The following is an 18,183-nucleotide window of genomic DNA, read 5'->3' as shown; positions in this document are numbered from 1 at the left end:
CCTTAGATCATCACTCTCAACTCTCATTTATTTGGTTCATGCTCTTTAAACTAACAAGAGCTCTAAGTGTGTTGCTAAATATGACGTTGTACTACAATAGCGCAAAGAGGTCAATTTTAAATTGCATGAATATCACATAGTTAAATGGATGTTATTTTCAGTGATCCAAGTACGATTACTGAAAACCCACAGTTGCTTCTCCAACAGGTATTTTATGCACAGAGCAGGATAAAGCAGCCACACAGTAGGTGATGTCATCTGAGGGCACCAGAAGAAAATTGCTTTATCAGCGCACAGCAGTTACTAGAAAACACATTTGAGCATGAGCAACTCTTTCTGGGTTCTGCATCCCTGAGAGGTACCTCAGTCAGCATAGACCTTAGCATCTCCTCTTGGAGAGATGTGCCTTATTTATCCTGTTGTCTATGGAGGACACCTGTGATTGGTAAGCAACTTTGCTTTTCTTGTGGGCAAGCAGGATAATCAGTCACACAAATGTGTTCTTCCAAGTTCAGGGTTGTGACATTAACACCAGAAAAATAAAGATTTTTATACAGGAGACATCCCAGCAGGTGCACACCACCACTGTATTATATCACAGCCCAGAATATATGAGCATTCTGAAAGAGTAGATGACAGGCAAAAAAGGTTCTTTAAAAATGGCCTACTGCACAATCTCTTCTAGGCTGATGATCTAAGCAACAGTGCAACTTCAAATTATGCAACAAAGACAAAGTGACCACTTTGCAGTTTTCTTCTTAAGGAGTATCCTTTAGATGAACTAGGAAGTGTCATACATCTGATTTGATGTGTTGTGACCTTGTCTTCAAGCAAGACTGGATACAATACGACTGAATACAGATCATTGGCCAGTTAGAGATAGTTATTTTGTTAAACACTGAAGCCCAGTTGGTTTGGGTTATAGGACGTAAAGAGCTGGAGAGTACCATGGTGGACTTCCATACACATCAGATAAAACACTAGATCTCTTTTGCAATCCAGTATGTGCTACCAGTTTTGGACAGAAAATAAGTAAATGTATGGACTGGTTAAAACAGAAAGGATAAATTCCAAGAGTTACTTTGTTTCAGAAAAATTGTCCTGCCCTCGCTGAGATCATATTCATGTAGCTTTCTGACTCTATATACAACTTTCTTTAAGTTAGTACCCTTATTTTCTATCTAACTCCTACTATCTAATTTTGTCTATATGTTACACTTCTGCTTATACCATATGCTGTCTATTAAGATGTTTTATTGTGTATTGTGTCAACATTATAAGTAGCATCCTATACCATATTATGTACTGTTATTTGAATATATTTTTCTGCCAAAATTATCTGTTTCTTATGTCAAGATTGTTCTTGCTGTATACCATCTTAAGTGAATTTCTTCAAAAAGGCAGTAAATCAATCAATCAATCAATAATGAGTGCTTCAGATTCACTGACTCTCCTGGGTGAGGTAACTACTACTAAGATTGCCACCTTACAACTAAAGTGCTTGAATGGTAAAGATTCCATTGTTTCAAGTGGTGGCTTTATCAACTGAGTTAGGATTATATTTAGATCCCATTGAACTGGTGAGTTTTGAAAAACCAGTTTTGTCTATAGAAGCCCTTTCATAAATTTAATATTAACAGGTATCTTAAAACTGAAAAGCCTTATACCATATCATCGGAGGCTGAGACTGTGCAAAGGTGTACTTTCACATGGGAAGTTTGTTAGGTCTTGCTGAAAAATATGTAAAAAAGACAGTACATTAGAATAGCTGGTGAACATAAGAACGGGATTTTTGGCATTTCCTATGACCACTAGACAGTGAATCTTTTCTACTTGAATCCATAAAATCTTCTTGTGGAATGCTTCCTAGCAGCAATGAGAATCTGGTCAATTTGGGCAGGCAGGTTTAGGAGGCTATGAAGTTGTAATCAAAATGCATGCCATTAATGACAGGCCTCTGAGATAAGAGTGATGAAGTATCCGTTGGTTTTGAGTGATCAACCCTTAAAATATGCCTAGAGTTCTGGGCTCCTGCACAGAGAGCTCTGAAATGAGGAAAACACATTTATCTGAACTGCTATGGCTATATTAGTATCAATGAACTCCTACGCTGTAGAATTTGAATAGTCTTGGTAATTATGGGAACTGGAGGAAATGCATACAAGAAGTCCCACTGCTATTGTACAGCTAACGTGCTGTGTTTTGCTGGTACTCTGGAACAGAAAAGAAGACTGTGGTTGAGAATGGTGGCAAAAGGATCTACCTGAGATATTCTTCATTTCTGTAAAAGTTAGGAGAGCATCCCATTGTTTACAGACCCTCTCATACAGTTGTAGCACTCGACTGAGGTTGTCTGCTAAATGGTTGTTGCCCTCTGGCAGATAAATGCTTTCAGGAAGGCCCTCTTGAAAAGAGATAGATCCCAAATTCTTGTTGTATCTCTGCATAGGATAGACACTCATGCCATGTTGTTTTTCTTTTTCATGTAGTACAATATAACTTGGTTATCAGTCTGTACCAGCACTGTTTTGCTTTGATGCTGCTTTCAATTCTAGCTGATCGAAATGCTGGAGATATAGTACAGTTAAAGTCACCTGCTAGGCATACTGAACCTATAGTGCTCAGCTTAGCAGAGATAAGCAGAGCTTATAGAAAGTGTGTACTTCCATTGCGAGAGTACAAACATTTACCAAAGTGACTGTCAGATCAATGGTCCAACTAGCCCAGTATCCTGTTTCCAACAGTGGTCAAGCCAGGTCACAAGTGTCTGGTAGAAACTCAAATAGTAGCAACATTCCATGCTACCAATCCCAGGGCAAGCAGTGGCTTCCCCATGTATGTCTCAATAGCAGACTATGGATTTTTCCTCCAGGAACGTTTCCAAACCTTTTTTAAACCCAGATACACTAACCGCTGTTACTACATCCTCCAGCAAAGAGTTCCAGAGCTTAACTATTCATTCAGTGGAAAAATATTTCCTTCTATTTGTTTTAAAAGTGTTTCCATGTAACTTACTTGAGTGTCCCCTAGTCTTTGTTGCCCCAACCCACATCTTCTGCCTATTGATCACCTGAAACACTGCCTTCAGCTACCTTGGCCCCTTCCTTTGGAACTCCCTCCCCTCATCCTCAGGTCTGCTACCATTCTCCAATCCTTCAAGGTTCTTCTCAAGACTTTCCTCTTCTCTTCCTCCTTTGACATCTTCTAGATAAGAAACATGCCTAAATTCCCCGCGCTCCCTCTTTTTTCAGTCCTGTTTCTTCTACCTGGCCCCCTAGTTCCCCCTGTCATCCCCTACCCTCTTGTTGCTGCCTCCTTCTCTTCTCCCCCACTACCAGTACTGAATTTTGTTTAGTTTTATTAACTGCTTAGTCACCAGTGACTGGATCTATTTTGTGGTATACCACGTGTGAATAAAATGTAAATGTGAATGTAAATATAAAAGTAGGTGCTTATTTTTTTAAGCTTAAAGTAGGCACCTCCTTATAAAATTGCCCTCTAAAAGGCCTAAATCTTGGTCAAATGTATAGACCAATCATTCTGTAGGATCAGGTTATAGATATGCTACAATAGATATGAAAAAAGTGTCTAAAATGTCTATCACATACAGAGATATCAACCACAGTTCTGTCATATATCAATTGAAAATGAAATGCAACAAGATATATGTACATTTACCAAAGTGACTGTTTTGTTGTGTAGTGTGTGCCCACCAGGAGAACATAAATATCTTCCTAATTTGTGTGTGTATTGGTTTCAAACAAAAAAAGGGGCGAGTTCTTGTGATAAGTATAGTTACACCCCTTTTACTTGATAGATAACAGGAAGAGAAGACTTGAACAATCTTCTACCACTGAAGATGTTATTTCACATCTTTTTTTGTTTGTTTCTAATTGGAAGACTGAGGATAGAAAGACCAGGAATTTCTTTCAGGTCTTAGAGTTTCACTAGGGCATCCTTTCTACAGGCTACTAGGCCTGAGATAATTGGGAATGCAAAGTGCTTCAGTAGCTGCAGGAAGTCTCAGATCAGTGCTTCAGATAGCGGCAGCAGTGTTTCCTCTTTGCTGCATAGTGAATAAAGTCCTTCCTGCCTCACCCAAAGCTGCATAATTTTAAGTACGAGTATCTTTCTGAAAGTTTGAAATCTTATTCTGTTTCTATTTAATGATTCGTGCTGTGAGAGAATGTCTGTTTTTATGCTATGACAGTATTCCTGAGTCTCAACACTAATTTGCCTATTATCATCTTGTGTGCTCTAGATGCACGAAGGAGTAGTTTTTGGATGATTCATGTTGTTTCTGAAAGATTATATCATGGAAAGCAGGAGTTTTACTCAGTTGATCAATATGAACACACACATGATTATCAATGTATTATATCATTTTTACAATATTGACAATGCCTGTAGTTATGACTTCCACTATTCTTCCTTCTTTGTTAACATTGTTTTGCCCTTTCCAAGCACACTGCCTATCAACTTTCTATTCTTCTCTGTAGGTGTCATGGAGAGTTGGTTCACTGTTACTGAAATGCCTATGGTAAGAACACCAGGTTCCAGTTAGTTACTACATTCAATTAAAGATTATTTTCAAATTCTCATTCTAGGCTTCTGCAGTTCCTTCATTGTTTTTTTGTTCCTTACTCCCCAACAAGGACCTTACATTCATCTCAGCAACACCTACTTGTCATACCCCCCCACCCCCAACACACCCACACAATTTCACATTTGCTCTCACCTAGCAAGAACTTCAAGCTTTGCTGCAGTAGCACTATCCCTTTGGAATTTTATCCCTCTTTATCTAAAGTCAGGAACATCTCTTATTAGGTTTAAAACCTTACTTAAGGCTTATTTTTTCACTAAAGCTTTTCTGTAGCCCTAATAGTTTTCCACATTATTGCCTAATCTGCGGCCCCATGTTTCAGAGTCTCGATGTGTCTTGTCTACTTTGGCCCATTCCCTCCTCATGTGGTTTAGAGTAATTAACTCCTTCCTATCTCCCTCCCCTTATATTTTTACATTTGTAATCTAGACTTCCATTTGTAGTTTTCCTTTGACCCCTGTCTTTAGATTACTGATTTTATGTAAATTGCTTAGATATTTTTAAATTAACGATACATTAAATAAACATGAAATGTGAAAATATTAAAGCATGAGGGTGGAATCCCAGAGTAGTTGAACAAGAAGGTTGATGGTACTAGACTGCAGCCCTGGTTTAAACTGAGTTGGTAGCCCAAAGGAGCAGAAGGAAACACCACTGAATTAAAAAAATTGTATTTAAGTACAGAAACATGAAGAACTTATATGGGCTAGTGAACAACGTACTTTGAAAAAAAGATCACTGACCTAAGAAAAGGACTAACACAAGACAGTAATAACCTAGAACTTTACATCGAGGAACTGGAAGAACAGCAAGCAGAAATCATAGCAGACAGGGTCTGGACATTGTTTACTCCGCCCACACTCAAAGCAGTCGCCTACTCTGTGAAGAGGCTCTCCAGCATATTAGATTCCTGCCCCAACTACCTAATGAAAGATGTCCCAGTACACTTTAGAACTCAAATTCACTCCCACGTATCATTCATGCTAACCAATAGCCTATTGACAATGGAGAGAGGTAGAAAAGTGCTGACGCCAATCCCAAAGACTATGCAAAAGAGCAGAAGCAAATTATCGAACTACAATCAGTGGCCTCCATCCCACTCACAACCAAGGTAATGGAAGGCCTGGTTGCCAGTCAACTAATGGACCACCTCATCAACTTCTCCACGGTCCATAACTCCAAATCGGGGATTCAGATCTCAGTTCAGCACCGAAACTGTAGTTGGCCAACTTTAAAAGTGAAATCAGAATGGGCAAGAAAATCATGCTTCTACAATTCGACATGTCAAGCACATCTGACATGGTTGACCACAAATCCTACTAACAATGCTGGACAAACTCGGTATCAGAGGAGAGGTAGTACAATGGTTTAAAGGATTCCTAACATCAAGATCCTACCAGGTCGACATGAACAACATACTCTCCCCCCCCCCCCCCCCCCCCATGGAAGGCAGACTATGGGGTACCGCAAGGCTCACTAATCTCACCTGCACTGTTCAACATAATTATGATCCCCAACGGCAAGGACACTATCAAAGCACAGCTTCAACCCATTCATCTACACTGATGATGTATCCATATACATCCCAGTTAGTAAAGGCACGTCAGAAATAAACACTTTAATAACTCAAGGACCGAATATCTTGGAATCCTGGACCACAGCATTCAAACTCAAACTCAATTCTTAGTGCTCACATCCAGTTACTACAAGGAGGCCTTCTCCAGCATTACTCTTGATGGGACCACCTACCCAATAGCAGACAACTTGAAAATCCTAGGAATCACACCACACCGAAACCTGTTCTTCAAAGCAGAAACAAAGAATACCATGACCAAAATATGTCATACACTTTGGAAACTGAGGTGCATCAGAAGCTAATTTCTGACAGAAGTTTTACGAATGCTTGTACAAACCCTAACCCTTGCACACTACTCTAATGGTGTCTATGCTGGCTGAAAAGATTTAATTATTTAAAAAAAAACCTTCAAACAGCACAAAACATCACTGCCTGACTGATCTTTGGAAAATCATGCTTTGAAGCAGCCAGCCCACTGCTGTAAGTCTTGCACTGGCTGCTTGCGTAGGCAAGGATAACTTTCAAGCTCTGTACACTAGCATACAGAATCACCTTTGGTCTGGCTCTGGAAAACATGTCGAACCTAATAAACCTACCACTATGAACATACATACGGAAGCATAAAGCTATTTCACACTCCACTACCCCAACTGCCAGGGTGTGTGATACAAGATAGTTTATTCATCAGGCTTTACCTACCTATGCACTAAGAGCTGGAATGCACTCCCTAAAGCACCGAGGAGCCTACATAACCTGATCTTTCGTAAATGACTCAAGGCCCCCTTCTTCAAAGAAATCCTTCCACGAAGCTCCACTGTGAATTAGCTATGAATAGTCATCACTCTTAGTCAGCAACGTCCCCATCATCCCTTGCCTGGTCACAACCCCACATTATCTTCCACTAATAGATCCACCTCCCCACCCTGCCGACCTTCCCCTGTCCTTCATATTTCCTCCTGCCTCACTTCTCCCCCTATTCCTCTTCAAGCCACTTCGATTCTATGTAATTCAGATCCCCTACCTTATTGTATTTCTTAGTTCCATGTAAAAACAGCACCACGGGCCTTTAAAAATGGAACACAGTTCTTTAATGAATGAGCCTTGACAAAAAGACCCGACACGGGCCATGTTTCGGTGACTAGCACCTGCGTCAGGGGTCTACATAGAATACAAAACATAGAAATAATATATTAAAAAATTTTTTTTTTTAAATATAATGAGTAAAACCAAAGATTAATATTTAGACTCATCAAGCATACATATATAAGCTTATATAAACACCTAAAGCATTTAATATTTTAACATTGCATTTAATATTTTAACATTCTCATATATTATTATATAGTAATTTGAAAATAAATGGATAATTAATCAAAACAAAAATGGTAACTCACCACAGTGATGACGTGGAAAACTTGGGGAATAACTCGAATATATTCCTCTACAATATATTATTCCTTACTTTTGGACAAAAAAAATTTTCATATATTAATATTATATGTTTAAAACGCTTATTTTAATTATTTATAATATATTTTATAAAAAGGTCATATTATATAATACTGGCTATAACTAAATTTCATATTCATAAAAGCTTAAACTAACAGGTCAAAAATAATTTTTTTAAACATTTTAAAATATACAATAAATTTCAAACATTACACTGATAATATCATAAACCTTCAAAAACATTCAAATCAGCACAGAAATGAATAAATATATACATCTTCAAATATAAAAAAGCCAAAACTATAATATCTAGTGGCATTACTTGATCTTAATTTTAAAAAAACAACATTTTGTCACTATATGTGTATGTGTATACATATATATATATATATATATATATATATATATACATATACACACACACACACATACATATATACATATGTATGTGTGTGTGTGCATGTACACACACATATATATTGTAGCATTAACAGGGCTTCTATTATCTTTTGGAGCTCTGGGTATATTTGTTTCGTTATCTGCCAATTACAATTAATTATGTACATTTTATTTGTAACTGCTAATGGTATTTTAGCTAGTGACAAAATACCTTTAAAATTTGCATTTATTTTGTTATCTGGATAAACTTTGGTTTTGAGTCTGGTTTTTTAACAAATAAGGAGAAAGATTTTTTAAGTGTGCCGTATCCGATTACACCAACAATTTACACATATAGTGACAAAATGTTGTTTTTTTAAAATTAAGATCAAGTAATGCCACTAGATATTATAGTTTTGGCTTTTTTATATTTGAAGATGTATATATTTATTCATTTCTGTGCTGATTTGAATGTTTTTGAAGGTTTATGATATTATCAGTGTAATGTTTGAAATTTATTGTATATTTTAAAATGTTTTAAAAAATTATTTTTGACCTGTTAGTTTAAGCTTTTATGAATATGAAATTTAGTTATAGCCAGTATTATATAATATGACCTTTTTATAAAATATATTATAAATAATTAAAATAAGCGTTTTAAACATATAATATTAATATATGAAAATTTTTTTTGTCCAAAAGTAAGGAATAATATATTGTAGAGGAATATATTCGAGTTATTCCCCAAGTTTTCCACGTCATCACTGTGGTGAGTTACCATTTTTGTTTTGATTAATTATCCATTTATTTTCAAATTACTATATAATAATATATGAGAATGTTAAAATATTAAATGCAATGTTAAAATATTAAATGCTTTAGGTGTTTATATAAGCTTATATATGTATGCTTGATGAGTCTAAATATTAATCTTTGGTTTTACTCATTATATTTAAAAAAAAATTTTTTTAAATATATTATTTCTATGTTTTGTATTCTATGTAGACCCCTGACGCAGGTGCTAGTCACCAAAACACGGCCCGTGTCGGGTCTTTTTGTCAAGGCTCATTCATTAAAGAACTGTGTTCCATTTTTAAAGGCCCGTGGTGCTGTTTTTTTTGTTTGGACTTTAGTTTGTACTTTGTTCCCTCTCTTTTGTTATATCTTAGTTCCATGTAAGCCACATTGAAACAACACTAATTGGAAAATGTGGGAAATGCCATAAATAAATAAAATAAATAAATAAATCTTGTACAATTTATAAAGAGGCATTTAGAAAAGAAATATAAAACAAACATTTGGATATTGGTTAGGAAAAGTGATAGTAAGATCTACAGAAGGAAGTTTTATGGCATTGAACCTGCCATGTGTGGGAAAGCGCGGGGTACAAATGTAATAAATAAATAACATGGCACCTAAAAAATGGTAAAGAAAGCACTTATTTTAAGCTTATTTTATAAATGCACAAAACATTCAAATATCCAAAGAAAGAGTCAAAACCAATCAATAAACCAATTTTCCAATCTCACAAAAAAACCAATGAAGCAGCATTTTAGAAAGGATGTACAAAGTGGAATTGAGATATCCAGGCTGGGATGTCTCAAGTCCATCTAGTATTTTTAGAACAGAATCTACTGACACAGAGCCTTTTAGAAATAGATGTGTATGAATCATGTGGCCGGAGCATCCATGTCATAAGAATCAACATCCAAAGATACAAAACAACAACATAAACATGTATATGCCAGTATTTCAGAACATACAGATTTATATCAGCACAAACAGAAGTACATTAGCCATTTTACAAATATCTAGGTTACCAAAACTATCAGCACAGCCCAACATGTTTTGCCCATATTACTTTCAGGGGGAGGGAGGAGGAAGATTCTCTGGAGATTAAGGGGGCAACCTCCCCATATCCTTCCAGTGAAGTGCTGCACTAAAGAAACATTTTGTTAAGAGTTAGACATCCCGGGGAGCAAGTGTAAATCCAGGCACTAAAGTGATTGAAGACAGATGTGCAACCCCCTTCTGAAGTGGAGAATATACACCTATTTCTTGCCCCCCCCCCCCCCACACTCCCTTGCCATATGCACATTGATGGCAATTTTATAAATTGGCGCCAAGATTTAGGCACCCTAATGCCATATGCTTAGTGCTAAGATGCCATTATGGAATGCTAGAGTAAGACAGAATTGGCCTGTCAAACATTAGGTGCCAACAATTACACCAAGTCAATGGCAGTTGTAACTGTTGGAGCCTAATTGTGTTCTAAAGTGTGTAAATCTATACTATTCTGTAAAGTACATTCCAAAGTCACGCCCATGACCTGTCCAAAAACTACCCATGTTCACACCCCCCACATGTCACAGCATCTCTCTAATCCCCCTCCATCCACAGGTCCCAGCATCTCTCTACCCTCCCCAACATTCACAGGTTCCAGTATCTCTTTACTCCTCCGCTCTCCGCAGGTCCTGGTATCTCTCTAATGCCCCCCACCCATCTCCCACAGTTCCTGGCAGCTCCCTTGAGGCCCTCAAAATCTGCAACAAGCAGCTGGCAGAGGCAACGAGGTAAACAGCCTGCCTCTGGCCTTTGCCACCAGAGCCTTTCCACTGCTATGTCCCGTTCACAGGAATTGACATCAGAGAGGCAGACATGGCAGTAGAAGGGCCCTGGTGGCACCGGTCAGTCACACCGTTTACCTTGCTGCCTCTGCCAATTGCTCGTTATAGACGGGGAGAGCAAGGACCCTGGATCTCCAACCTATGAGGGAGTAATGAGAGGGGGAGAAATGCAGTCACCTGCAGGGAGGTGAGGGTGCTACAGTAGGTGGCACCTATCATTGGGCAGCCCTGGGCATTTTGCTGGGCTTGCTTGACCCTGGTACAATTGATATATCAAGTGTTCAAAATTTTTTTCCCCAAAAGTGTTAAACTTTAAATATCAGATTAGAGAAGCCTATGTGCCTTTTTAAAATAAAAGTCCAGTATGCAAGCAAATGCAAACTTACATTACATTATACAGGAACTTATATTCCGCAAATACCAACAGTTCAGTGTAGATTACAAAGGCAAGAAATTGGGTCATCTTATATAATCAAACTAAAAAAATGAAAGTTTTCAATGATTTCTTAAAATAATTAATTGAATAATTTCTAATAGATCTTATCAATAAAAGTAATGAGTTCCAGATAGAAACTGTCTAGTAATAGAAAGAGGAAGAAAACATCTTGAAAATCTAACATTTCTGGCAGAAGGTAAGTGCAACAATAATTGGTTATGTGTTCCATAAAAGCCATAACCTAATGGTAAATTTATAAGCTCCAACATATAAGATGGAGTTTCTCCATACAGAATTTAAAAAATAGAGTGCATATCTTAAATTGAGCTCTGGCTTCTATTAGGAGTCAGTGAAGTTTCTTGGTACGCAGGGGGTCACCAAGTCATATACATAAAGAATAGATCAATCTCACTGCTGTGCTTTGAACAATTTGCAACTTTCTGATAATTGAAGTGAAACAGCCTGCAAATATCACATTGCAGGAGTCCACTCTTGATAATATCATAGTTTGTACTAGAAGTCAGAAAGCTGATTGCTATGAATATTTACAAATAGTTCTCAATTTGTTGAAGAGACAGAATGATTTAGTTACTACTGAATTTACATAAAAGTTCATAGAAAGAGTACTATTGATTATGACTCCTAAAATCTTTGAAGCGGTGAGAAACGAGAATGGATCCAAACACACTGTGACTTTTTACCACTCAGAGGGTTATCTAAAGGACCTAACCATACAAATGTTGTTTTGTCTCGATTCAGCTTAAGCATGAGATATGATCCCATCCTCAATGATATCTTTGTAAGTCTGAACCCCTCTCAAGGTAACAGCCCAATCAACTGATACAGAATAAAAAACTGTAATATCATCAGCATAGATGGAATAATTTGACTTTTATCTGTTCTGAGGCTGCTAAAGCTTCTCCCAAAGATTGCGTGAGAATATTAAATAATAAGTGAGATAAAGCAGATCCTTGCGAAACTCTGCATAAGGCCCTCCAAGCCTCAGAAAAAATTCTCTTACATTTAACACTAAAGGATCTCTAAGATAAAAAAAAACATAAAGCCAATTGAGGGCCATCCCCTGGATCCCAAAAGTACTGAAAATCGATAGCATGGTCATCCAAATCAAAAGTGCTAGAGAAGTCAAACTGTTTAACAACCGCACATTGACCTTGACCAAACAAAGATTTTCCCGCTGCAACAAGAGAAATTTACATCTGCTTTGTGTGCATTTCCTTTATGCGTGTACACATGCATTTTATAAAATATGTCTCCACACAGCATGCATGTAAGTACTGGCGCTAGTCTCATATGTACTTATATGTGACCATAAACCACTACAATTTTAGAAAACCCCTCTTTACATGTGTCTTTATAAGTGAAAAAGCGTTTCTAAAATTGGTTCATTGGTTAAGTCACTGGATATTAAAATCCATAGATCAGCAAAAATCACATAACACATATAAGAAATTACTAAAGAAGACTGGCCCCATATGAGTACACCTGCATGTAGAATTCTGTCAGGATGATATTCAAGCTTGGCAGTTGGCATTTTTTTTTTTTTTAAATACTCATTGCCGCAGCTGAAATAAATCTGAATATTCAGCACTGGTGTCCAGATAGTAGCTGGCGCTGAATATCTGGATTCAGAGGAGACCGATATCATTAACTGAATAGTGGCGATATTGAGAGCATTATCCAGACAGGAAACCATATAAAGTTTGGATAGCCTTTCTGCTGTCCTAACATTTATTTGGATAGTTATCTAGTCTGTAGAATCAATATCGCCACTATCTAGATGATGCCTAACTCCACCGAAGCTCCTTCCCTGGACTGTCCTAGCTCTATCTGGATAGAGCCGAGGCAGCCTGTAATGATATTCAGCAGCACTATCTGGATGGTGGTACTGAACACCCGCAGAAGTCCTGCCAGTGTTGAATATCAGGCCATGTACAATACACTTAAGCCCCCTACTAATTAAACACTGCAGATAATGCTGACTTCAAACAGTGACAGCTATGTTTAAATTTATACCCCTACATTTAGCACTTGGCCATACCCAGATATCAGCACTGTCCTAACTCATCTGGACAGTTATCCACATACCAGCGCTGAATATTGGTAATACACTTCAGATTCTGCCCCCAGGTAGTGCTAGGGCATTCACTGAATATTTGAATATCGAACCCATAACTTTTAGGTAAGAATGGGCCTCCAAATTTTTTAAAATAATTTTCAAGTATACTGGATAAAATTGTAAATAAGGATTTTCAAGGATGGCAACTCAGAATCTGAAATCATACTTTTGATTTTAACAGAAAAAACACAAAGGAAGCATTTAAAAATATTTTTTAAATGGGGTGAGTTCTGAGATAACTTTAACAGGGTTAAAATTGAAAAACAATTTAATCGATTTTTCTTAACCCCCTCCTCCAATTACACTAAACCAAGGAGAAAAGCCATAATAACAATGCAAACAATATAGCTTTAACAGTTCATGTTCTTGATTGTGTGTGCAAGTGTTATACATACATCACGATCAATATAAATAAAAGTACAGTGTGTTTTTTTTTCTTTATAGCTTCTTTCTCGTATCTTCTTTCGCTGTGTGCAAGTGTCTGCATTTTAAATCTTACAAAGTAGATTGTTTTTTTGAAATTTATGACTCTCACCTCTGGCGTGACATCTCGTGGTGCAAAACCCGTTCCTCCTGTTGTTAAAATCAAGTTAAGCTCCTTCTCATCACACCAATCTACCAAGGTTTCCTGAAAGAGAACAGTAGCATTATCAGGTATGGCACATTTGGAACATGGTCTTAATTTAAAAGCATCTAGAACCCTGACACTAAAAGTAGTCAAAACTTTGTAAAATTTCATGCTATTGAAGAAGTTCATAAAGGAAATGCCATATCCTATGAGGCTTTGAAAAATCAGTCTGTAAAAGCAAGTAACAATTCGAGTATTAAACATTATTTTTCGATTCTAGCATTTTAGCTTGTTTTTTTGTGACCCTACCCTTTGGCGGCTTAAAGCTTTTAGAATTTGGTAGACTGACCTCTCTTGGTGAATCCTAGAATGCACCATGAGGGGTCAGGGACCACCATTTTCAAAGATGGCAGTCCAGCAATGCTGAGGCAGGATTGAGTGGGTATCATTCCTTCCTCTTGAAGGTACGCTTTGGAGCTCGGGGGGGGGGGGGGGGGGGGGGAGTCAGGGTTTGGAAGTGTGCCACTAGACACCAGGAAATTGATTGTTTTAATGGTGGGGTAAAGGGATCAGATTGAAGAGGGGAGGGGAAAGGGAAGAGTCCACTAGACTACCAGAACGTTTTGGTGCTAAGTCAGGAGGAGGGGGGCATATCATAGGGCTGAAAAGGGCTGATGAACAAAGCTGCATGTTGGTGGGGAGAATCAAACTGGTTTGGGTTGGGAGTCGCTAGACTAGGGATTTCATAGACCCAGCAGCTTTTTATTTACATGTCTCCATTTTTTGTTTTTATTTATACGTCCCCATTCCTGTCAAGGCATTAACGAATCACCACTCATGCTCTGCATGCTCACTGAATACTGCATAGGTAATACTCCATAGGTAAACAACTGCAATCCCTTTGAAACTGCACCTATAAATAACCATTCTTTAGGTACATTCTTTAAGCACTTAATTATGGCAACCACTACGGCCACTAAGTGGTACACCAAAAATTTCCCAACAATTTTATTCTACTACTATTAATATAGCATATATTGAGATCCTACACTGGAAATGAGAAACATACTTTTCCAATAGTTGACCCATTTGGAAGGATGAAAGAGAACAGAATAGATCAGCAGAAATTATTTTCCCTGAAGAATCCCTCCACCCTGCAGCACAGGATGCAGTCAGTAACCTAGATGGAGCTGAATTTGCCCCTTGCCATCCAGAATAAAAAAAGATGTCAGTGTATAGTAGTAGCACAAGTTTAATACAAGTCATGGTGCTATTGCACAGAGGGATTTTTTTTGTATTACAGATTACAAATTCACTCATGTAACCTGATGGAGAATGTGTCATGACAGGGCTGTCAGTACAGCAAGAAGAAACTGTTTCAGCTTGCCATATTGTTCCTTAGACAAAAAAGATAAAAAGCCTGACAGACTCTGAATGACTTTCTGGAGTGATACATATTTAATCAGTCACGGTTCTGCCATAGTTCACAGTCATTAGATAGGTTTCAAAGCAGTACTGGGTGAAGAATTAATCCTATGTGACATTATCCCAAAGAATCTAGGGAAATACACATTTTCTTTTTCTTCCTTATGGTTTATTACATTTAATAATAAAAAAGAGGTTTAGAAATGTTATAAAACAAATAATGTGCAATCAAAATTAAGCAAATAATTCATTATACAATCCAATAAAACAAATCAAGGAAATGACAAAGTCAATATGAAATTAAATTTATATTTATACAGCACACAATGTTCAAAGTGCTCATGAATGGGTACTAAATTTCTCCCTGCCTGCCTAAATTCTCTTTACTTGGATGCCTTCATCCAAAAGCTTAATATACTCCCTTATTCAAATCTCTCAATACACCTAGAATATATCCAACTGGCCCATTAGAATTATTATAATGTTCCTTTTTATTCTTTCACAACATAAGGAATGCTGGAAAGAATCATATAAAAGAGGACTCTTTCTCTATGAGAGAAAGTTGAAGGCTGCAGAATGTTGGCCAGTGTTACATTCAAAAAGTCTCACACCTTCACCTTTTCAACATTCCAGCACAGAAGATCACAGACTATGACAGAAACAGAAACATAATTGAAGAAGCTGGAAAATAAAATGTGATTGAAAGGCCATATTTTAAGCCACAAATCCACACAACCATCCCACCTCTCCACAACTCCCTTCCCATTCACTCTTTCACCCACACCCTGTAACATCTCCTCTGAACAACTATGCACACATCCCATACAAATATAAGCCTCCCAAACACATATCCAACATATAGCCCACCCACGCAGTATTCTCCACCTACCTTCCTTATACTCGCAGCCCAGGCGACAAACTATTTTACCCTCCAACACAGAAGAGGGTTTAATGGAAATGTTTAAGAAATTTAATATGACCTTAAGGTCTTTAATTCTGAAACAGCCACGTTTCCTGTTCTCCTGTTTCCCTCCAAAGCCCAGATGATAGGAGAGTGAGGGTCTTTCTTGCTTTTCATCTGCTGCTGACCAATACTGTGTAGCTGCCCCTCTAACTCACCTATAGCTATGGCCCTGAATGCAGCCATCAACACCCAGAATGATTTGTTCTGAAAAGTAACCCACTGAAGAGGGATCCATATACACCTTTAAGCCCTTTTCACACACTCTTTCTACTCCTCAGCAGTCACCAGTAAGTATATTCTGCAAACAGTGATAAAACCAGAAGCCATTTTGGATGAGGACAACAGCTTATCACAGGCCTTACAAAATCTGTTACCTCTTGCAATAATGGACCACTAGTGGCTTGCGGACTTTGTACTGAAGATCTCTATCTTAAGAGATATGTAGTTAACTTTCCTATGGAAGCATCACTAACTTGATGCACCAAGCAATGCTCCTCAAGCAAGCACTTAAAGCAGGAGTGGGCAACTATGGTCCTCGAGGGCCACAATCTAGTCAGGTTTTCAAGATTTCCACAATGAATATGCATGAAACTATGATCTACACAAAGGCATGCCTGCAGCAGCTCCGCCACAGTAAACTGTTTACCCTGAAATAAACTCTGTCTAATCCTATTCTGTTCCTTAACAATGCCCTACTGACTATTGTCTCCATCCAAGGTAGCTCCTGACTCTAGTGCGACAACCAGTGATACCACAGGAGGAGTAGTACAATAGGGCAGACCAGCGCACCTGGTCTGTGATAGAATGCACCTCAGGCATTCAAAACAGCCACTTCAAGTATCTTGACAGGATTGGAGGTAAATTCCTACACAACCCCAAAGAAGAATGTAACATATTTACAACATGTTGTACACTGCACAACACTGCCATCCAAAGAGGGATTTGACCCCCAGAGCAAGAGGTAGCTGGAGACTTGGACAAGGGTTTTGCCTCAGCTGTTGATACACCACCCATCCAGAGGGAGGCACCCACTGATGCTGCCAGGAACAGATTTATCCAACAGGCATTTTAAATAAAAAGGTAAGATTTTAACTAGAGGTAATGAGAAGGTGCCAGTGAGCAAAATCTGTGTATAGTTTCTTAACAAAATTCACTTCCCTCCCTTTCCCAGTCCTCTCCCCCAGGGCAGTTATTTCCCCCTTAATGGTGCAGTCTCTGATGTATCGCTTCCCTTGTACTGTTTCTCATCCACCCCTTCCCCTCCCTATAATGACAATGAAGGGGACTCAGCACCCTCAGGGGCAGTGAGTTTCCCAGCTGACCAGCATCAGCTGCAGCTTTGTTGGCCAGATAACTGCTCATTTGCTGCAGGGAGGCAGCTATGCTGGCCTGAGGATGGACCTGCTCCATCTGCAGTTGGGCCAGTTCCCGCCTCAGCTCTATCTGCTAGCCCAGGTATTCCCTGATGGCCCCCAATCCATCACCTTCTGGCAGGTGTGGGAGGCTATCTCCCCATGCTCCCTGCACAGAAACTGCTCCTCCTCGTCTTTAAACTCCTCAGTGTACTCTTGCTGGGTTGTCTCCTGCTGCCCTTCAGGTTATGCTGTTTCTTGTTGCCTGAAGGTTCCAGCCTGTTGTCCCCCTGTAACAAGCCAAATAAAAGAAAAACATATAGCTCACTAGTGCAGACATCTCACAGATGGCACATATAATGCGGCCATTGTTACCATAAAGGATCGTTTAATAGTGATTGATTGGTATCTTTCTACTCTCACCTATCAGGCTATGATAGTTATGTAAGCTAGGTAGTCAGCAGTAGCACAAGACTGTTTGTGCACCATTATTCTCTTATACTTGTCCCAATGTACAATAGTATAAAGGATCTGTGATTGTCACTCCACTAATCTGAATCTACCTGCTATCTGCTAACGCTATAATATGTAGCAATGCATTCCAGCAAGTTTTATCTGACAGCCATAGCTAACTACATACTATACCTGTGTCCCTTGCTGTGTCACAC

The 18,183-nt window shown here is 38.3% G+C and overlaps 1 protein-coding gene across 6 annotated transcripts in view; it reads right to left on the bottom strand.

Annotated features, from left to right (window-relative positions):
- The window catches only part of GPHN (gephyrin), a 907,672-nt gene that overhangs the window by 472,891 nt on the left and 416,598 nt on the right, over positions 1-18,183 (bottom strand). For all 6 annotated transcript variants that reach the window (XM_030213888.1, XM_030213889.1, XM_030213891.1 and 3 more), the window contains one exon: positions 13,742-13,834. In XM_030213888.1, coding sequence (XP_030069748.1) covers positions 13,742-13,834 — 93 coding nt within the window. The remainder of the gene's footprint in view (positions 1-13,741; positions 13,835-18,183) is intronic.

Source organism: Microcaecilia unicolor, chromosome 9 (genome assembly GCF_901765095.1).
Source record: "Microcaecilia unicolor chromosome 9, aMicUni1.1, whole genome shotgun sequence".
NCBI classification, from domain to species: domain Eukaryota; kingdom Metazoa; phylum Chordata; class Amphibia; order Gymnophiona; family Siphonopidae; genus Microcaecilia; species Microcaecilia unicolor.
The sequence above is the reverse complement of the archived record's forward strand: the minus strand, read 5'-3'. Positions and strand labels throughout refer to the sequence as shown.